At 35.4% G+C, this 24,627-nt stretch overlaps 1 protein-coding gene across 2 annotated transcripts in view; it reads left to right on the top strand.

Annotated features, from left to right (window-relative positions):
• LOC143246626 (cell adhesion molecule Dscam1-like) overlaps positions 1-24,627 on the top strand; it is a 158,893-nt gene that overhangs the window by 52,420 nt on the left and 81,846 nt on the right. For both annotated transcript variants that reach the window (XM_076493665.1, XM_076493664.1), the window contains exon 2: positions 8,927-9,256. In XM_076493665.1, the coding sequence (XP_076349780.1) occupies positions 8,927-9,256 (330 nt within the window). The remainder of the gene's footprint in view (positions 1-8,926; positions 9,257-24,627) is intronic.

Genomic DNA, 24,627 nt, shown 5'->3' with positions numbered 1-24,627 from the left:
ACACAATTACTATAAAGATAGTCTAAACATAGCTGTAACATACACAATTACTATAAAGACAGTCTAAACATAGCTGTAACATACACAATTACTATAAAGACAGTCTAAACATAACTGTAACATACACAATTACTATAAAGATAGTCTAAACATAGTTGTAACATACACAATTACTACTAAAGATAGTCTAAACATAGCTGTAACATACACAATTACTATAAAGATAGTCTAAACATAGCTGTAACATACAAAATTACGATATAGATAGTCTAAACATAGTTGTAACATACAAAATTACGATAAAGATAGTCTAAACATACCTGTAGAATACACAATTACAATAAAGATAGTCTAAACATAGCTGTAACATACAAAATTACGATAAAGATAGTCTAAACATAGCTGTAACATACACAATTACTATAAAGACAGTCTAAACATAGCTGTAACACACACAATTACTATAAAGATAGTCTAAACATAACTGTAACGTACACAATTACTATAAAGATAGTCTAAACATAGCTGTAACATACAAAATTACGATAAAGATAGTCTAAACATAGCTGTAACATACACAATTACTATAAAGATAGTCTAAACATAGCTGTAACATACAAAATTACGATATAGATAGTCTAAACATAGTTGTAACATACAAAATTACGATAAAGATAGTTTAAACATAGCTGTAGAATACACAATTACAATAAAGATAGTCTAAACATAGCTGTAACATACACAATTACTATAAAGATAGTCTAAACATAGCTGTAACATACAAAATTACGATATAGATAGTCTAAACATAGCTGTAGCATACACAATTACTATAAAGATAGTCTAAACATAGCTGTAACATACACAATTACTATAAAGACAGTCTAAACATAGCTGTAGAATACACAATTACAATAAAGATAGTCTAAACATAGCTGTAACATACAAAATTACGAAAAAGATAGTCTAAACATAGCTGTAACATACACAATTACTATAAAGATAGTCTAAACATAGCTGTAACATACAAAATTACTATAAAGATAGTCTAAACATAGCTGTAACATACACAATTACGATAAAGATAGTCTAAACATAGCTGTAACATACACAATTACTATAAAGATAGTCTAAACATAGCTGTAACATACAAAATTACGATATAGATAGTCTAAACATAGCTGTAACATACACAATTACTATAAAGATAGTCTAAACATAGCTGTAACATACACAATTACTATAAAGACAGTCTAAACATAGCTGTAACATACACAATTACTATAAAGACAGTCTAAACATAACTGTAACATACACAATTACTATAAAGATAGTCTAAACATAGTTGTAACATACACAATTACTATAAAGATAGTCTAAACATAGCTGTAACATACAAAATTACGATATAGATAGTCTAAACATAGTTGTAACATACAAAATTACGATAAAGATAGTCTAAACATACCTGTAGAATACACAATTACAATAAAGATAGTCTAAACATAGCTGTAACATACAAAATTACGATAAAGATAGTCTAAACATAGCTGTAACATACACAATTACTATAAAGACAGTCTAAACATAGCTGTAACACACACAATTACTATAAAGATAGTCTAAACATAACTGTAACGTACACAATTACTATAAAGATAGTCTAAACATAGCTGTAACATACAAAATTACGATAAAGATAGTCTAAACATAGCTGTAACATACACAATTACTATAAAGATAGTCTAAACATAGCTGTAACATACAAAATTACGATATAGATAGTCTAAACATAGTTGTAACATACAAAATTACGATAAAGATAGTTTAAACATAGCTGTAGAATACACAATTACAATAAAGATAGTCTAAACATAGCTGTAACATACATAATTACTATAAAGATAGTCTAAACATAGCTGTAACATACACAATTACTATAAAGATAGTCTAAACATAGCTGTAACATACACAATTACTATAAGGATAGTCTAAACATAGCTGTAACATACACAATTACTATAAAGATAGTCTAAACATAGCTGTAACGTACAGAATTACTATAAAGATAGTCTAAACATAGCTGTAACATACACAATTACTATAAGGATAGTCTAAACATAACTGTAACATACACAATTACTATAAAGACAGTCTAAACATAACTGTAACATACACAATTACTATAAAGATAGTCTAAACATAGCTGTAACATACACAATTACTATAAAGATAGTCTAAACATAGCTGTAACATACACAATTACTATAAAGATAGTCTAAACTTAATTTCCTTTAAGGTTTTCTATTCTTGAAAATTAAAAATACAAAGTTTAAGAACACATCATCCAACTGACCTCAGGTTACTCAATGTGAAAAAGTTAACTAGTTTTCAAGTCGGTGTCATGGTCACATTATTCCCTTAGCTACCATCTCATCAATAACTCTGAAAAGGGTGGCCGTCCCTTTCGCATGCACAAGTTTCGACATCAAAGGTTTGTTCTCTTTATTAGTTGTTTTCTTCGAGCTCCGTTCCCTTTCTTATTCTTCGTCTGACGTAACTCTCTCTCATTTTTCCAAAGATTTTAGTCTCTGAACTATTCTTTTTTTTTTTATCAGTGAAATATAGCAGTCCATGAGATAAGCTGCACAATTACATCCCAATGGAAACTTTGAAAGCAAAACAATCTAAAAAATTGAATTCCCAAATACCAATACCTTATTGTATTCCGTAAGCCTAGACTTAAAGATTTCTTGATCAGACATGAACATGTGTATGATCATTTAGTTACTTTAAAAGTGTTTTAAATCTGTGCTTGAATTTCGTCAATAATCTAATATTAAATATTAAGAAAAATACATATATATATTTTTTTATGTAACTTGACTATAACAGTTTGGATATTTAAACAAATTAATTTCAAAGAAAATATTTTTCGACTAAAACCTACAAAAATGCATTTATAAAATCCGTCATATCTAAAAATTCTATGTATCATTTTTAATCCTATAATTTTTATTAGCGCGTAGGTAAGTAATAGTTTCTTCGTTTTTGTTGATTTTAGCGTAAAATTACTCGAGGATTACCTGCGCTAAATGTCCTAATTTTGAAGTGATCGATTAGAAGAACGGCAGTTGAAAACGTCGCCTACTTAAACTAGTGAATGTTACTCTTATAACGCACGCATAATCCGGCCCTTAAGGTGTGATAAACATATTTCTAACAGAAGACACGAAGCTTATCAGAATCCGTTTATTTTTGACTATCTTTCGAACGATTCACACAATCATTAGGACCCCTGTGGCTCAGCGATAAGCCTGCAGGCTTACGACGCCAAAATTCGGGTTTTGATACCCGTATTTGGCAAAGAACAGATTGCCCATTTTGTAATTTTTGCGCATGACGAGATGTAATGAAATAAACAATAATATTTTTACGCCTAGTTTAGAAAGATTGTTTTGTTTGTTTGTTTTTGAATTTCGCACAAAGCTACTCGAGGGCTATCTGTGCTAGCCGTCCCTAATTTACTAGTGTAAGACTAGAGGGAAGGCAGCTAGTCATCACCACCCACCGCTAACTCTTGGGCTACTCTTTTACCAACGAATAATGGGATTGACCGTAACATTGTAACGCCCCCACGGCTGAAAGGGCGAGCATGTTTGGCGCGACGGGGATGCGAACCCGCGACCCTCGGATTACGAGTCGCACGCCTTAACGCGCTTGGCCATGCCGGGCCAGTCTAGACAGAAAGATCCTGAGAGAGGTGCACTGATTAGTTACCGTTATAGTCAGAAATAGCTTTAAATATAAAAGTTTTCGGAGAAACCCCGTTACATTCAAAGTCAGACAGTATGTCTGAAACGTATCGAAAAGAAAACGACACCAGTAATAAGCCAGGGTTAGTAAAAAATGGCACCAAAGCCAACAATAAAAAATAAAATTATTTACATCAGCCTAACAAAAATTTGTTTATATTTAGTATACTTAATATCGTAATATTTATTAATTGTGAACTTTTAATGTACATTTCTGCATTAATACCAGTGACATTTTTGCCGGTTTCACTTAGTTGGCCCGGTATGGCCAAGCGTGTTAAGACGTGCGACTCGTAATCTGAGGGTCACGGGTTCGCATCCCCGTCGCGCCAAACATGCTCGCCCTTTCAGCCGTGGGGGCGTTATAATGTGATGGTCAATCCCACTATTCGTTGGTAAAAGAGTAGCCCAAGAGTTGACGGTGGGTGGTGATGACTAGCTGCCTTCCCTCTAGTCTTACACTGCTAAATTAGAAACGGCTAGCACAGATAGCCCTCGAGTAGCTTTGTGCGAAATTCAAAAACAAACAAACAATCCACTTAGTTATTGTACACCTCTTCTAGGAATATCTTTCAACATACTATACGTTTTTAGAGAATATATGTAATGAGTCCAACTTTGAAGACTCAGGTCAAAGTCACGACAAATCTACAAATGTTCTCATGCTCTTCATGTTGTAATCAAGCTTACAAAAAAAAAGAACACAATAAATTACCGTCCACAAAGAAACATAAAACAGATTTTGAAGTTAAAATCCTACACTGGCATGTCACGTTAAAGTTGCTTCTTTCTTTCGGGTGACTGAAACTCGAGGGTGCTTAAGTATTCTAAAACAACTTTGGTCGAACTTTGCGAACAGTTAAAATGAGTTCGTAACAATCCTAAAGTGGACTCGTAAAAGTATCTCAGTGTTTCAGTACAAATTCCAGTCCTTAACCCACATTCTGTTCGACGTCTTTAAACAAAATGCGTGTTTTTTTCTTCTTTCATGTAGCGTAGCTCTTATCTTTTGTGTTTCGCAGGAAATAGTCACTTTATAAAGTTAACTCAACAGAGACACTCCTTGTAAGTAGCCCGGCATGGCCATGTAGTTAGGGCACTCGACTCGTAATCTGAATATCGAGGGTGCGAATCTCTGTAATACCAAATATGCTCGCCTTTTCAGCTGCGAAGGCGTTATAACGTAACGGTAAATCCCACTATTCGTTGGTAAAAGAGTAGCTCAAGAGTTTGCCGTGAGTGGTGATGACTAGCTGTATTCCCTCTAGTATTACACTGCTGAATTAGTGACCGCTAGCGCAGACAGCCCTCGTGTAGTTTTGCGCGAAATTAAAAACAAACCAAACAAATTTTTATAAGGGGACAGTTCTTACGTTAAAAATAACCTGATGTTTCTGAGCGCTCATGGTTTTTCACCTAAATATTTGTATTGATTTGTGTGTGCGTGTGCGTGTAACAATTCTTGTAGTAAAGATAACCTAGTGTTGTTGAACGCCCTTATTGGTCACCGACGTATCTCCCATGATGCATGCGTGTGTGAATGTGTAACAGTTCTTGCAGTGGAGACAACCTCCTATTTCTAAATGTCCTGGTTCGTCACCTCAGTATCTGTCGCGATGCGCATGGGCAGCTCTTTAGATACATAAAGACTGCATTCTGACACTAGTGACCTAGACCTAAGTTCCATGACATTTGTGAACTTATAATTATTTAATTAGAAAAATAAAGGTATTTTTCGATTTCATTCCAGTTAATGTAATTAATATGGCTATGGTTTGGTTTGTTTTGAATTTCGCGCAAAGCTACACGAGGGCGACCCAAATTTAGCAGCGTAAGACAAGAGAGAAGGTAGATAGTCATCACCACCCACCGTCAACTCGGCTGAAAGGTCGAGCATGTTTGGTGCGACGGGGATTCGAACCTGCGACCTTCGGATTACGAGTCGAGTGCCTTAACCACGTGGCCATGCAGAGTATATGTCTCTAACACAACACTTAACACTCTGTAAAACAAACTAATATGTTTTTTATTTATCACCAGCAGATAAGCTGTGACAATATAAAAGTTTTCTTGTAGTAGATATGCCTTATCCTCACTCATTGCTAAACATTTATTGGCAACAATTAAATGTTTTCTCCGGCACCCTGTTTACTGTATGTAAACACTCAGCTCCAAGGAAAATGTAATTAACAAGTAAAGTATGAAAATGATACGAAAACGTTTTCTATATTTCAACAAGAAAGTTAAACAGAGACTTTTTTCCGGCACTAATATAAACACAAATTTATTTCCGTTTCTTTAATGGTTCTCTGGAATATAATTGGAATGATGGTCGTTACCATAATAATAATCTTTCACGTTCGAAGGCATCTAAAAAAAATGAAACGTGCATGGTAACTAATGCGTAAGTGAGTTGAACGACTGGATCATAAATTCCTGGGATTCTGGATTAGCCGTCCATAATTTTGAGCTGTTGGCCAAAAGCAAAGCAACCAGTTTGTATCTGGTGTTTGTCTGGCTCATTTTAGTCGATAAATTACCTGACACTTTTCTAAAACGCTCACAACTTAAAATGTCTCGAACCCCTGATCACATGGTACTCGTCCACCTAAAAAATTATATAAAAATCAGATTTTGTAGTTTCATACCTGAAAGCCCCCAGCTGGTACAGTGGTAAGTCTCCGGATTTACAACGCTAAAATCAGGGGTTCAGTTTCCCTCGGTGGGCTCAGCAGATAGCCCGATGTGGCTTTGCTATAAGAAAACACACACACACTCATACCTAAAGTATTTTGTTATATCTTTCTTGATTTATAAAGTTCCCGGATGTACAAATGATAAACAGTTTACAGAAGTAAGTCTCCGAAGATAAAGAAATAAAAAGTAGGTTCTGGGAATTGGATACGTTATAGTAAAACGTTATATCGTTACATTACAACGATACTGAATAAGCCAATCAGCAATTCACCTGACAACCACAGCCAATATAAAGTCACGGTTGGATGACATGTAGCATAATGACATTTTGACATTGTTTGGCGTTTTCTAACAAATACACAACAGTCCTTTTCGACGCAAATATTCATGCATTCAAATAATGAAGATATATGTTCAAACCAGGAATTTAGAATTTAAAAGAGGAGAATAACCTTTTAACTTAATGACATTGGAAAACAAAGGACTGTGGATCAAACTGTGAATCCAAGACCATCAACATAAAGACTTCCAACAGGTCGTACCCAAGCCGTGGGAAGTGCAACATCTTGAAGCAGATGCGAATCCATGAACACAAAGAACAGTGGATAAAGCCATCTACTCGTCTTAGGCATTATTAGACTACTTAACGAAAAAGGATCTCCATCTGGAAACGAAGCCAACAAAGTATAAATGTACCTTTATAAGGCTTTCTATTATTTCTTCCATTCACCAATCACATATTTTAAGCAGTTGAAGAATGAAATGAGCATTCTTGCTACAACATAGAAAGGCATACCGGTCACTCGTAAAGGTAATGCCTATGGGTGTTTGTATGATCATACTGTTGAAAAGAGGTACTATAAAACCGTCGTCCTTGTATGCTAGATAAATTATAAAAACTTCGTGGGGAATGGTGGTGTGGGTCGAAAATTCTTACGACAGAAATTTTTAGGAAGAAAATCACACCACATGGGGCCTCGGACTATAACACACAGTGAGGCTCCTAAAACCATTTATGTAACATATCAAACCTCACCTCAACAAAAACGACCAACTTCCCTCTAATATAAATTTTATTTTTCATAATCAGATATTCATCTCACTATTATGTTTTAACAAGTGACTGGTTTATTTCGTAATGGCTTTGGTATCTTCGCGCAAAAGCTAAAAGAAAGAGCTATGATGTCACAAAGGAGCCACTATAATATCAACGTAGTATATATACAGTGACATTAAATAAACGGTGTATCTCCACCGTAATGTGAGTCCTACATTTTCAGTCACCTCCAAAATATAGGATACGTTTTATAATTCCACATTATAGCTTGTATCGTAGGATCTCTTTTTTTTTTTAAACAAAATGTGCAGTGTAATTTAAAAAATAAAAAATAATTTGATGTTAATGTGTTTTGGTTTATGGCTTGAATGCTTTATGGTTATATGTATTTCTTTGTACCGCACGGGAATTGAAAACACTACTTTTGTCATTACTCTGTAACCCACGATATCGGTATTCAGATGGAATAAGAATATTCGAAAACAAAGTGTCATACAATGTCGCTGAGAAACGCAATATATGGGGAACCAATAGACCAATATACAGCCAGAAAGTCACTAGTGACATCTGTAAAGAATCCCTTCTGTACTCCCTTCATCCCCCCCCCAGCCGGGAAATCAGTCTCATTCCCCATGAGGGTTCACATCCTATTGGCGCTAAGCCTGAGATTACACTCACCACTATATTAACTAAGCACTCTAATCATTTTAACATGGTCAAACATGGTTCATTTTAACATGGCTGAAGTGTTTGTTTTATAAACTTTAATACACAGTTTATGTATTTCCATAAGTGGTTAATGATGGTGATCCTCTGAGTTTCCTGGTTGGTTATCTACAATGTTGTTCTTAGTTTTCGAGACATTGGACAAGAACTAACCCGTTATTTTATTAACCAGAAAACATTCGTTGTTCAAGTCAGCCACTGTGATCAGCCATACAAATTGTGATTGTGGTACTTGAATAAGCTGTAAAATAAAAGCTTAAAGCTTCGTCCATTTTTATCTTAGTAACTAGGCAAACAAGTCACTAGTTGGTATTGGTTTCAGTTCTGTTAAAGACCATTATAAAAACACTTGTTAAAGTCAAGTGTTTTTATTATGTTATACTGGTATCTCACCAGGATTCGTTACTCAGCACCAGCTTAATTCTAAATTGTTTTTCCCAATAATTTTCCCCTTCTAATCAGACTCATTACGACGATTAGGAAAAGTCGTGACTTAGGTTTCAGATTTGGTGGGGTTATTTTTCCCACACTGGATATATATAATTACCTTGCATTTAAAAGTAATAATTTTGGATTGAAAACATCACTCATACTTAACAGTTTATGAAAAAAACAACTTTGGCTGTTTCAGGATTTTCATTGGCTTCACGTCAAGAAAGAAGTCGAGGCCCACGATTTATACACGAACCTCCTGTCTTGGTGGAGTTTGATAACAGCAGTGGTGCAGCGGTTCCATGTACAGCTGAAGCGAACCCGACACCTTTTTTACAGTGGGTCTTGCAAGATGGTTCACAAGCGCATGAGTTAACAGGATTACGTCACTTGCAACCAGATGGATCACTTGTTTTCCCGCCTTTTCCAGCAAAGGATTACCGGCAAGACGTGCACGACGCCATCTATCGATGTGTTGCATCCAACACTGTTGGGATGATCAGAAGTCGTGACGTCAGAGTGAAAGTTTGTACGTTTCTCTTTTTCTTGTTTTATTTTCTGATATTATTTGAAAGTTTGAACGATAAATTTTAAACGAGAAATGTGTAACGAAGCAAATCTTAATTTCAATCGCAACCTTTTGAAACCTTCACGTGTGGTTTGTTTTTAAAACGTGGTTGTTTTGAATGTTACGTAACATCAGTATTGTTTAATTTATACATACTCGTTTAACTAATTTAGTCTGAATTACAAAATTATTGTAAAGAAGCATTAGGATGGTTGTCTCACTATGCCATATATAGTGATCTAAAAATATTCCAAAGTAGCACGCTTTCGAAAGGCCCGGCATGGCCAAGTGGTTAAGGCTTTCGACTCGTAATTCAAAGGGCGCGAGTTCAAATCCCCGTCGCGCCAAACAAGCTCATCCTTTCAGCCATAGTGGAGTTATAATGTTAGGGTGAATCTCACTATTCGTTGGTAAAAGAGTAGCCCAAGATTTGGCGGTGGGTGGTGAGGACTAGCTGCCTTCCCTCTAGTCTCACACTGCTAAGTTAGGGACGGCTAGCGCAGAACGCCCTCGTGTAGCTTTGCGCAAAATTCAAAAACAAACAAACAAACACTCTTTCGATTTGCAAAGGTATGATAGCCTGCAAAAAAAAATTCCACATTGGTCTAATAGGAAGTAAACTTGGATATTCTGTCCTCAATAATCTCATGAACTTAATAACACTTTTTGTACATTTCATTAGCAGTATTAGAATGGTAACTAGTACTTTCCTATAGATTAGTCTATAAAATGTATCTTATTTTTGCGATGTCAATGATGACCTTCCCACACAGCTCTGCTTTTCATTCCTTCGAATGTGGTTATGAATATCCTCTCGTCTAAGTAACTGTATACAAAAATTAAGAATCGGAAGTGCTTTTCACTTAAGTCGATAAGTGCCTTATGATATCTGTTTTATAATGTATTACATGCTAAACTTGTAAGCTGCCATGAATAAATAAATATTTGGCTTAAGTTGTCACCCGTACACGTCAAGAACACACATCAATATTATATATTTATAATTCTTTACTGTTACATTAATCAGTTACTACATTTCGAAACAGTTAAATATTAGTAGATACAGTGTATATTGGAGCTATTAATATCTGCTGGAAAGCCTTCCAGTAACTCTCACTCTATACTCTTTTTAAATTACGTCATCAATTTCTCGTAGCATTACCTCCATCATGGCTGGACCTCCTCTCTTCTAGCCTCAGTCCCTCTGAATACAGATCAAGGAATTACTGAAGATGTCCAGTAGGCGTCTGTCGTGCTGATGGCGACATTCAAATACAGCTGTAGTGGCGTTTGTCGTGCTATTTTCAGATATCGGTTCTCATACATGCAACCAGAATATTTCAAGTATCCACACCCACTTTATAAACAACCTGTTTATACACAGATTTTTAAGTATAAATACGTACATATGTGTGAGCACTCATAAGTTGTGCACCGAAATTAACTTCTAGTGTTCTATATTTAAAACTTAAACGTGTTAGATAGTTTGGAAGGACTCGCTTTCATATAATATTTTTACGATATTCAATGGTTAACTGTTAAATTTCATAAAGTCACTGTGGTTAAATCAAACACTCCATCGAATTAATGGTACACTGACAAGGATCAGGTGTTTAAAATAGAATAGGACGAGCGATGTACTTGAGAATATGGTAAACCCATAGTCAGATGACATCATTCAAGTTCTAGAAAATACTGCGTTATTGTTGTAAACATTTCTATATTTTGGCAGGTTCTCTCGGCATATTCGATAAAGTTCTTCAAAATACACTCACTTAATGATAACGATAGCCTCTTATTTCTTTTAATTAACATTATTTTGATCCCATGTTTTCCAATGGTCATCTCGTAAATGGCTAATCTGTTTAAAAGAATAGATCGGTATCTTTCTCCATCATTCTATCAAAAGGTGAATGAGATGCTGTTATTTAGGTCTTTTTATTCCATAAATTTGACATATCTCCACAAACAAATCCTTCTTGTAAGCATAACAGCCATTGTTCTTTACAAAGATTATCCTGCGTCATTCCTAATTTACTGGATAATCAGGATGGATTATATTGTTTTTTACGAGGATTATCCTGCGTCATTCCTAATCTACTGGATAATCAGGATGGATTATATTGTTTTTTACGAGGATTATCCTGCGTCATTCCTAATTTAGTGGATAATCAGGATGGATTTTATTGTTTCTTACGATAATTATCCTGCGTCATTCCTAATCTACTGGATAATCAAGATGGATTATATTGTTTTTACGAGGATTATCCTGTGTCATTCCTAATTTAGTGGATAATCAGGATGGATTTTATTGTTTGTTACAAGGATTATCCTGCGTCATTCGTAACAGTCACATATCTCAAAATTCCATTCTGATTATTCAATGTGTCTATTCAACATACTTAAATTATACTTACAATTCTTGGTTCCCAAGCTGACTTTTGAGATTTTGACCTGTAGTTCAAGAGAAAACAAAATGGCCGCTAAATTATCGATTTCGGAAAATTGTCATTCTTTACACCACGAAAAGGTTTTATATATATGAAACTGTCGAGGTTATGTAGGGTTTATATATATATATATATGTCAACATTAGTTTATATGTTGATTGTGACGTGTTGAATGTTTAATTTGTGATTAAAAGGATAAATTTGTATGTTATTTTCTACAGCCTCTTCTGCACCACAGATTAGTCTCAATACCTTATATAAACTGTCTGAAATACACGTTACTACCTCTTTTTCACTTAAAAAGAAACCTTTGTAAACTGAACTTGCCCTCATATCATCAAGGATTTTTCAGGGCTACACTCTTGTGCAAATGAATTGAAACAAATGGTTATTTTACAATATTTTCAGCATGGCGGCCGGTGTAGGCTCGCTTGACCCACTAATTTCCTTTAAGAGTCATTTTTTCACACAGACAGCGTCATTAGCTGTGTTTTGCAGTACGGTCGATCTATTTTTGGGATATATGACGACATTTTGAGGAATATTACGTCATCACATATTGCGTTAGAAGGGCAAGAAGACCAGTCAAAAAACAACTTCTTACCAACTTAATGAAGAAAAAACGGTATCTATGAGGTCTGAAATACAAGAATTGGACGCAAGAACAATGGATGAAGGTGTTATTCAGTGACGAGACTGATTTCTTCGTACAGGGTCAAAGAAGTCTGCATGTTCGCAGATCGCCAGGTGAGAAACTTCGAGAATCTCACATTAATCAATTCGTAAAACATCCCTTGAAGAAGATGTTTTGGGGCTTTTTCAGCTAATATGGCGTCGGAGGCTTACATATCGTAGAAGGTATGATGCGAGGACCACAGTACATCGAAGTTTTGCAGAGAAGAGTCTATACAGAATTGAAAAAGAGATTTCCAGATGGATCTGGCATTTTTCAGCAAGATCTGGCTCCTTGCCACATATCGAAACTTGTGAAAAATTTTATGACTACAACGCGAATAAAGGTGCTGGACTGGCCTGGAAACTCTTTGGACTTAAATCCTATTGAAAATCTTTGGGCGATTTGTAAAGAAAGACTTCGGGGAAAAGACTGCAATACGAAAGATATGCTAATTGAGGCCATAACTGAGGTGTGGTACCACGATTTAACAATTAGTAAAGATTGCAGTCAACTCGTGGACTCGATGCCAAAGCGGATTAATGATCTTCTGAAAAATAAAGGCGGTTATATCATGTATTAATTTATGAGTAATTTTTGGATTTTCAGAAATAAAACGCAAAAAATTGAAAAAATCGTAATTTTCCATCTTGTTTCAATTACTTTGCACAAGGGTGTACAAATACAAGAAATATAAAATGTATTTCTCAGGTAGATGTCGAAGCGTTGTAGCGTTTCCTCATTCTTCTGATTTTCTGTTGCCACTTGCAATACTGCAGCATGTTCATACTTTGTTGGAACTAGTACGGTGTCTCTCTTTGATGGGGACCTGTCAAGAGGTTGAAACAGATGAAAATGTCACCAATTTGTTATTGCAACTTGTTCTTGAATGTTGTCCTACTGTAGTAGGACTATGGAATCATGGTATAGAATCCATCAGTGAGATTATCGTGCCTTTTTCAGACACCATTCAGGTGAAAAATTTGTCCTTTGTCTACTGATTGATGTGACTGTTGAAAGATCTGTATTAGCCAAGTCTTACTCCTGTGGTAGATCGGGTGAATAAACTCAGAGAAGTCAGGTAATATTTAGTTCCAGACGTAATTAGATGAATCACTACAGTCAAAGCCCCGCATGGCCAAGCGTGTTAAGGCGTGCGACTCGTAACGTGAGGGTCGCGGGTTTGCATCTCCGTCGCGCCAAACATGCTCGCCCTTTCAGCCGTGGGGGCGTTATAATGTGACGGTCAATCCCACTATTCGTTGGTAAAAGATTAGCCCAAGAGTTGGCGGTGGGTGGTGATGACTAGCTGCCTTCCCTCAAGTTTTACACTGCTAAATTAGGGACGGCTAGCACAGATAGCCCTCGAGTAGCTTTGTGCGAAATTCAAAAACAAACAAACAAGCAAACACTACAGTCAACCAAATACCAGTTCTCTAGTGGAGATAAGAAACTTGAATGGTCTTATAATTCATTTGTGTACTCATAACTGAACCTGAACTCAGACGTGCATTAGGTCTAACAGTTTGACAAAAAACAAAGTTTACAAGTTACAGTTGATTGATTCCCGCGCTTTTTCGCAATGAACGACTAACGTCACCAGCAGGAGAGTCTCAGTTTTTGTCGATAACTTGTACTTACCAAGTTTTAACCCAAACATGACTTTCAGCTTTAGAAAAACCTAAAACATTCTCAGGATGTGAATGAATACCTGATTTTACTGAATCCTTTAACTTGCACTTGCCTCACGCGGAACAAAATCGACTTTGTGAGTTTGGCAAAATAAACATAAACTGTAATCTACAGACTCTTCGAATTAAATACATGTTCCATCTTTAGCTACTTGTAACAATTCTACGCTACATATCAAACACGTGCCAACAAGTCAGACTATTAGGTATTGAGGTGGAAGTCTGGTGTGGGTTGGCTTCTCAATCAATTAGTCATTGCCTAAACACAAAGTAACAAAAACTAAATGTTTAGGGCTGAAACCACGTGGAGCAGATATGTATACGTACCTAATTAAAAGCATGCCTACACGCACACCCACACCCACCCTTTCATCAAACCAAAACGGTCGTGCCACACTGAGAGTAACACACATTACCACGCCCACCCCACCTACACACTCACACATACATCAAGCTTGTATTACTTGTCCACTATAATAATTTTTGGGGCATAAAAATTGACTAACACAGTATTCCTGGTTTCTAGATTATGAAACGACGTCACAATCAGGATGTGAATTTGACATGTTCTGCGCCTTTTAAAAGTAATATTGAGAAGTCGCGTTGATAAATTATATCGACTGTACACTAGTGTAAAAATAAATCAAACAGTATTTCACATGAACAGCTATTGTCAAAGTAAATATTTTGGTGTCTATTATTCATTCCATATCATGAAAAGTCAGTAATTCATAATGTGACCTATGTGCCAACATTTTTGGTTTCATTATGATTCTGTAATGTACAAAGTTATTTAAGCAACATTTGTTCACAAGTTATTCTTATTTAACTGGCGTGAATGTCCTAAAATGTTTATGCTAGAAAACAGCATTTATCTAATGCATGATATACCCCAAATGTTAACAGGACAAGTTTTCACAACTCATTTCTTGCAGCAAAAACTGTCTTTTCTTTACGTGATTTCTTGATTTCTGCTTGTTGATATCCAGTAAAAATCATCCAAAGCGGAATTAGTTCTGGATAGTGGATACGAATTATTCTCTGTGACTTAACTGTCCATCCAGTGGACTACACAGAATCGTAAGGATCCATTCTTTGTTTTTCAGAAGTACAGTAAATGATGACCAAGAAGAAGTCCTCATTTCTATTGCTTATTGTTGTTTCATGGCTCCCGCTTCTTTAATATATTTATCCTGCGTTACTTGACTGAGGAGTTGAAGCTGCATCTCCAGTGTCAATCTTATGAGATATTTTATTTGTCTAATACAAGATGTGAGGTCTACTGGAGAAGGTATCTTGGGTGCAGCATTGTTCAGTTGTAATATCTTAGAGGACCTGTCATACAGCTATTCCAAGTGAGCTTATAAGCTTCCCTTATGTGAAGACTTTCTTTGATGTCAAAGTATTACTTGTAAATCTTCATATTTTGTAATGTATCTTCAAGATATGACTTGGATTCTGTGCTTCGTTGTGTTCATATCTTTAATGATGGCATACTTATTTTCCAGACTCGTGAGAGTTCTTCCAATCAATAACTCCTCAGGGTAAGCTTGAGTGTATAGTTCTACCACACTTCAGTCACCACATCTATTTTTTTCTATAAAGCTCAACTTCGAGTATTTCACTTTTTGGTCGTATAATAACCGCAGTCCTTGCTACTGAAAGTTCAACTTCAGGTGGCGTACTTTTCGTATAGCCACTAAACTTTCTTGGCCATAGAATGTGAAAGTATGTGAAGCAAGTCTAACCTCAATCTGTTTATCCATGTGGAATCTATTCCCTATAGACCATCTTTATCAGTACTAGTTATTAACTAGTCAAACTGCACAAATAAGATTTTCTGATCTTGAAACCTTGTAACTACTTAGTACACTCAATAATCAGTCTCTCTTCCTTCATAGGTGGAAGTAATTTCTCATTTGTTATTAAGAACTCATATCAAACAATGGCAGTTACAACAACAATATGAATTAATGAGATGTAATGTCTCCCATCAATGTCTCCCATGAATGCCTCCCATCAATGTGTCCATTAACTTGTAGGTTGACTCATCTAAATGATGGACTTCCATATTTCAAGATGCAGATTCAGAATTCTTTGAAACATTTCGCCCCATTATTTCTTTTAGTTCCTGTTTCCACAAGGATGATAAGTTCTTTGATGATCCTTTGATCTCTTTCGACTCTAAAATTTATCCTTTGAGGATTATCATCTTGATTCAGTATCATCTGTTTTTTCTTCAGTATATTAGTTGCAATGTCATTATTTGCCACTTTTATAGCGAAAATCGTGTTTTCCTGTCAGCCTTTGTATTTCCTAAAGGATGTTGTCTTCAGTTATTTTAAGTTGTGGATGAAACGACTAATGTCCAGTTGTTTACTTCTTCCTCTCTGAATCTTTCTTCTTGGTTTTGTTTTCACTGTTTTATCATCTTCAATATTTTTTATTTTTATGAGCTTCTGAACAGGATTTTTCACACTATTTGATATAATGATTCTATGATACCATGATGGTACTTTTAGTTTCAATTTCAATTTATTATTGTTCTTTAAAGGTGTACATCTAATTTTCTTTAACTTAATTCACATATCCTCATCCATTATGGTTTATTAAAACTTAGTCACATACCAAGGAATGAATTGTTTCACGCTCTGTACCAAGATAATATAATCGGAAAAGGTTTTCCATAATTTCATCACGTTTATCTAAACTATTGTCTTCCACTTTACACTGCTTCTAAACATTGTCTTAGAAACGTCCTTTTTATGCAACAATCAAAAGCGATCACTAACGCTTGATATTTATTCAGCTCTCTATTGGAAGATTGCTTGATATCTGTTTGTTTTGTTTATTTTTTTGAATTTCGCACAAAGCTACTCGAGGGCTATCTGTGCTAGCCGTCCCTAATTTAGCAGTGTAAGACTAGAGGGAAGGCAGCGTCATCATCATCACCCACCGGCAGCGTAGTCATCACCACCCACCGCCAACTCTTGGGCTACTCTTTTACCAACAAATTGGATTGACCATCACATTATAACGCCCCCACGGCTGAAAGGGCGAGCATGTTTGGCGCGACGGGGATGCGAACCCGCGACCCTCAGATTACGAGTCGCACGCCTTAACACGCTTGGCCATGCCGGGCCTGCTTGATAAAAACTTCCATGGTAACTTTTGGTCATAATAATTTAGCTCTTGACTGAACTACATTTTTGAAGTTACGTATTTTATAGTCCAATGACGTACTGATTATGTGGACTAATCCAGAAAGGTTCAGCAAAAGTAAGTTTTAAAACACTAAGTAACAACAGGTGTAGAACACAAATAATACGGGCCTTCAATGGTTTTATTGTCTTGAAATTTGTGCATTTTCTAATGTAATTCTTGTACGCCAACTCCGAAAATTATATATATTTTCTCCATTGTATACAAATGTTTCACAAAACGTCATATGTACTTTTATATAGGTGAATTACATTCATTGAAATAAGGTCACATATTGTTACGCTTAAAATGTTGACAACCACTGGCTATAAAAGTCTCTAGACCAATCGCGACGTGAGTTTAATAGATTGTTCTAGAACCCATGAAAAACACACCACTAGTATATGAGCGATTAACAGGCCACACGACGTATCATTTCTGGATTATACTTATTCGTGCGTGCACTTTGACATTATTTTTTTCTTTTCATTATTAGTCATTCGTCATTATGATAATAATAGTTTTTGTGTAAATGACCCTAACACATTCTGTTACAATTGTGGTCAATTTGGTTTTAGTAAGGTTTTTGTTTTTCACCACAGGTTTTTTAAAAATCATTACGTGATAGAAAACAAATACTATTTTTGAAATCTGCAGAATTGTGAAAAAAAATTCGCTGTTGAAATCGAAACAACGATTATGAATGATGATATTAATGTGCCAGGAACTCTGTAAAAGATACAATAAGTTGTCGGTCTTTACATATTCAGATTAACGTCCATGTGTTTTCGTGTTATCAATATTATTTTGATTCTAATCCTTTTGATCTTCATTCTTGTCCTTTTCTACTTCTTCAGTTTTGAAGCGTGTTGTTTTTTATAGCAAAGCCACATTTGGCTATCTGCTGAGTCCACCGAGAGGAATCGAACCCCTGATTTTAGCGCTGTAAATCCATAGGGTTACCGCCGTACCAGCTGTGGACACAATTTTGATGCTTGTTGTTCCTTATAGCAAAGCCACATTGGGCTATCTGCTGAGTCCACCGAGAGGAATCGAACCCCTGATTTTAACGCTGTAAATCCATAGGGTTACCGCTGTATCAGCGGGGGACGCAGTTTCATTGCTGTTATCTTTATGTACATTTTTATGTATCCAACCAAATACACCATGTTTCATAATTATTCTATAAATTTTACATATCTGATTTCAACTTAGTGTCTCTCCTCTTGTCAATGTTCTAACTTTCTATCTGTTTATTTTTTTTTTACATATTCCTTTAAACTTCTATCGGTTTCTTCTAATGTTTTGTCTCTTTCTTCTGAATTTTGTTCTCACTGGTTCATAATTGTCAGTAACTTTACCATAACACATTTCAACGTACACCATCACCTGAAACTCATTCGGGATATTATATTATCCCGACAATGGAATATTGCTCCCATGTATTGTAACTGTTTCTAACGTTGAGTGGAATTTTATGGATTATTTGATAGCATGGAATAATTCACATTCCAGTCTATCTAATAACAATGGAAGTACATCATGTTTTAAGCTGCGACTTCTATATGTTCGCCCATTTCGTGTACCCTGAAAAGACCGTGTTCACAAAACACACTAATGAAAGAACTTAACTTAGTTTTCACTATTTTTCGTATTTCTTTTTTGTTCACCAAAACGCAAACTCATTATTCGCTGAAATTAAATAACCAGCCAATAAACGTCCAACTTTAATCACCAATAATAATATACGCCAGCCTTACTGACGTCTCGTGCTTCTCAATTCGTTTCCTAAGCTTCCATAAACGTTACATTCATGAAGCCACGTTTTTCCCACTATTTAAAAGTTCCTTATGGCTAAACAAACTTTCAAATTAAAATAAACAACAACAAAACAAAAACATAGCCCGCAACAGTAGTGTACCAACTAAAATACAGAAATACCATGGTAAACGTAGTCAAGTGATATTAAGACATAGCAGGTAATTGTTATCACGGAGAACAGTTACAAAGATACTCATAGCTAATTTTAACAGTACGAACTGCTTTTATTGGACCTACTTTACACGTAAGAAAAGAGTTGGGTAACCGTCTTCCTCGCGAGATCTCGTACTACGTATTAATTTCCTGAAATTATGTTGGTGTTTGATGAACCATACGATGAGTAGGCTTAGTAACAATGCATTAAAAAGCCCTTCGTCAGCAGAGTATTTCTTAGGTTTAAGTGGTCTTGAAACCGAATTATCTGTCGCTGTATAAAGAAAAGCAATCAGAAGTTTAATAATTTTTTTTTTTACGGATTTGTGATCATCCCTTGGGTTACGCACAACCCAAGAGCAAGAGCTCAACTCTCACAGTGTTGTATTTTTTTTTTGCTACATGTATTTACTGATTGTCCTTCGTGTAAGGATGCATTGATGGATGTTTTCTATTTTATTCTGTAGAATGTAATAGTTTTGGGTGATTGAACAAAGTCTCCTGTCTACGTCGTCTCTTTGTAATCTCTAGCCCAACGACTTTTTCTTTCACTTTAAGGATTTTTTTTTTGTCGTAGTAATCACGCGTCACTTTTATAGCGTTCACTATATTGTTAGATATTAAAGACGCGCAGTGATACATCTTTTATGTACGTGAACTTATCTCTGTATTCATGAAAACTGCAATTAAAGGGTGTTTCGTAGGCGTACTTAGAAATGTCTTACACTTTAATGTACACGTTTATGAATTTTTAATTCATTTAAGCGACATGTATAGAAACAAGAAGTGAGGCAAATTTGTAAGCATAAGACATATACTTATGTTTTTATATATACTAAATGCCTGCATTACACATTTAATAAAGGAACTGATCCACGGTAAACAACGAGTTTCGTTTGCTTCATTACATGTTTAATTAATGGGGTGATCTCTTAAATACCAAACGACACCTGGCGTCAGTTTTCAGCATTACTTTTCTATGGAAGAAAAAAAAATGTATCCGCTAGGTGAGCAAATGCATGTGGTGGAAGATAGTGTATATATATATATACATACACCCTTCCTTAAGTTAATGTAACATTTCTTTCTTTCTTTCGTTATTTCTATCGGTCTATACTAAAGTATAGCAACCATCTTACAACTTGGTATTACTGTAATGTGGTACATCCATCACTTCTATTGACATACGAGGGCCTACTGCATACAGGTTGTGATGGGGGAAAAATAACGAAAACAAACGTGTGTTCGTTTAACTTACCAAGCAGTATCCATATGAAAACATCAAGTTAGAAAACACTAAGCTTCTGGAGAGTTACTAATTACTTTTACTACACACAAAATGCAGATAGACCAAATAGTTTTACGGTATTCTGTGTTATATAAATCCACTAATCACTAAATATTATTTCTGTTTGTTTTAAGAAAAAACCACGTTGAGTTATCTCTCATGAATACCACAGAAAGTCGAACTCCGGCCTTTGGGGTGTAAGTTCGTAGACCTACCGCTATTCACTATTATTTCTGTATCCTTATTAATATCATGTTCACTATGCGTAAAGACTCCGGGCAGCCACTGACTTATTTGGGTGTGTAAAAAGTTGTAACGGAAGTACAGCCCACAGGTAAAACTGAATTACTTCTAAAATGAGAACATGTAAGATCATAAAGTAAGGTAATATTAAGGAAGCGATTTATTTACAATAATGTGTCAACATTGTACATGCCATAAGAATGTAAGCCTCTGAAACAGTGAGATAATAGTAACAACCTATAGGACAATAGTGACAACCTATAATGACATAGAGAAATCTACAGTTACAATAGTTGAATCTGTAGTGACAATAGTTAAAGGTATAGGATAATAGTTACAATTTGTGGTGACAATAGTTACAATCTGTGGTGACAATAGTAACAATGTGTGGTGACAATAGTAACAATCTGTGGTGACAATAGTTACAATTTGTGGTGACAATAGTAACAATCTATGGTGACAACAGTTAAAATCTATAGGACAATAGTAACAATCTATGGTGACAATAGTTACAATCTATGGTGACAATAGTTACAATCTGTGGTGACAATAGTAACAATCTATGGTGACAACAGTTAAAATCTATAGGACAATAGTAACAATCTATGGTGACAATAGTAACAATGTGTGGTGACAATAGTAACAATCTGTGGTGACAATAGTTACAATTTGTGGTGACAATAGTAACAATCTATGGTGACAACAGTTAAAATCTAAAGGACAATAGTAACAATCTATGGTGACAATAGTAACAATCTGTGGTGACAACAGTTAAAATCTATGGGACAATAGTAACAATCTATGGTGACAATAGTAACAATGTGTGGTGACAATAGTAACAATCTGTGGTGACAATAGTTACAATTTGTGGTGACAATAGTAACAATCTATGGTGACAATAGTAACAATCTGTGGTTACAATAGTAACAATCTATGGTGACAATAGTAACAATCTGTGGTGACAATAGTTACAATTTGTGGTGACAATAGTAACAATCTGTGGTTACAATAGTAACAATCTATGGTGTCAACAGTTAAAATCTATAGGACAATAATAACAATCTCGGGTGACAACAGTTAAAATCTATAGGACAATAGTGACAATCTATGGTGACAACAGATACAATCTATAGGACAATAATAACAATATAGGGTGACAACAGTTAAAATCTATAGGACAATAGTGACAATCTATGGTGACAACAGTTAAAATCTATAGGACAATAGTGACAGTCTATGGTGACAACAGATAAAATCTATAGAACAATAATAACAATCTAGGGTGACAACAGTTAAAATCTATAGGGCAATAGTAACGATCTATGGTGACAACAGTTAAAATCTATAGGACAATAGTAACAATCTATGGTGACAACAGTTAAAATCTATAGACAATAGTAACAATCTATAATGACAACAGTGAAATCGTTAGTGACAATAGTTAAAGGTATAGGATAATAGTTACAATCTACGGTGACAATAGTAACAATCTATTGTGACAACAGTTAAAATCTATTGTGACAACAGTTACAATCTATAGGACAATAGTGACGATCTTTATTTATTTCTCATAGAATAACAGGTTCACCTGCTTGCCTTTTGCTCTCTTTCTTACAACATACACGTTATCACAGAAAGATGAATTCGAAAACAGACTCCATTAAGCTCTAGTAACTACTACTTTATTTATATTTTGTTTTGGATACATGGTACTGTGTCCTCTGCAGAAATCAAACCCAGAATTCTGATATCATTAACTCCCTGAAGCTCACCTTTGACCTACAGAGAGACACATTAGTTAAGTGAAGTGGTCAGAGATGCATAATTGAGTTGTTCACATCTCCAATTTAAATTGTTGACCAAGGAGATGGCATTGTCCATGCAACTATGATACTTCTAATCAAATAACCGTATTGAGTCACACAGTTAAGCACACTCGTTATTCAAAGTGTGAAAAATGTTTAGCAGTGGTATATCGAACATTGGTCCTTCATAATTGCATCTTTGAAACCTAAACGGTTGACCAAGCCTGGCCCATCGAGTGGGTGATTAAAGAAATGTTGAAACTTGTGACGTCTTTACACACAAGTTCCCATTTATTTCCTGCTGTTTTTATCGTAACTGAACTTAAAGGATAATGTTCATGGTTATGTAAGTGTCTAAAGTCAGGCTTTCTCAATGTAATTTAGTTTAGATATGAAATATCCAGTTTTGAGATATTACACCCCATCAATATCTATCACTGTTTTTGCGTTGAAAACGTAAAGTACGTTTCTTTGCGTGTAAAACATTAAAATGTGTGGAAACATTTGAAATTATTTTCGCATTTTCATATTCGCACGCACTGGCCTTTCTGTGTCACGATCGCCTATTTAGACATTGTTTTGTTCGTCTTTCTGAATTTCGCACAAAGCTACTCGAGGGCTATCTGTTCTAGCCGTCCCTAATTTCGTAGTGTAAGACCAGAGGGAAGGCAGCTAGTCATCACCACCCACCGCCAACTCTTGGGCTACTCTTTTACCAACGAATAGTGGGATTGACCATCACGTTATAACGCCCCCACGGCTGAAAGAGCGAACATGTTTGGCGCGACGGAGATGCGAACCCGCGATTCTCAGATTACGAGTCGCACGCTTTTACACGCTTGGCCTATTAGACATACTTTGAAACTATACTTTGGTATCCTAAGCTGCCATAAAGATACGTTGACCTCAGAAGCTCTTAGTGAAATAATAGTAGTACATGAAAACCCATTTGCTTGCACTTATGATCATTATATCCACTTTTATCAATAAAATATTATTACTTTAAAATTATTCTGTGAACAAAATTCATTAACATTTGTTGTGTCGTCAATTTGTAACTTTCTTTTAACATATTTCAATCGGTCCATTGGCTGATGATCCGTTTACTTATGAAAGTTAATTCAGCAAAAGCACTGTGCTGCCATCTGATGACGAATCATTGACCCGAGTTTCCACATTTTACTAAACGAATGCGACCAAATACGGTCCGGCATGGCCAGATGGTAAAAGCACCCGACTTGTAATCCGAGGGTCACGGGTTCGAATTCCCTGTCACACTAAACATGCTCGCCCTTTCAGCTATGGGGGCGTTATAATTTGCGGTCAATCCCACAATTCGTTGGTAAAAAAGTAGCCCAAGAGTTGACGGTTGGTGGTGATGACTAGTTGTTTTCCCTCTAGTCTTACACTGCTAAATTAGGGACAGCTAGCGCAAATAGCCCTCGTGTAGCTTTGCGCAAAATTCAAACCAAACGACCAAATATTAAGCTTAAAGCTAATTTATATATCCTATACTAATATAACTTAGAATGACACTCGTGAAGTGAAACCTACTAGTTGCAATGTTTTCAGTTTTTGATAAACTAAAATTTGTGTCAAACAATTCCACACTCTCAAAAACTTAGGTTCGTTCTTATGAAAATCCCCCCGCTATTAAGATAAAAATAGATTGTATTAAATGAGGCTTATAGGGATCTTGTAGATATTGAACATTTGTATCAAATTCTACTAAAATAGAATGAAAATGTTTGCATTATGGTGTTTATATACACACAGATGAATGAAAACAACACTTCCGCTGTCAAGTATGGCTAACAAATTAAATATCGATTTGTTTTACATTATAAATACACTTACAGGTTTTATGAGGTACAGAGATATTTTTATCTCTGCGTGTCTGTATGAATGATTAAAATCATATACTCCTGATATTAAGCTCTGAAAATTTCATTAAAAAACTTGTTGCTATGACAACGAGAGACATTATTGTTTCCATGACAACGAAAG

Source organism: Tachypleus tridentatus, chromosome 3 (genome assembly GCF_004210375.1).
Source record: "Tachypleus tridentatus isolate NWPU-2018 chromosome 3, ASM421037v1, whole genome shotgun sequence".
In the NCBI taxonomy this organism is placed as follows: Eukaryota; Metazoa; Arthropoda; class Merostomata; order Xiphosura; family Limulidae; genus Tachypleus; species Tachypleus tridentatus.
The sequence above is the reverse complement of the archived record's forward strand: the minus strand, read 5'-3'. Positions and strand labels throughout refer to the sequence as shown.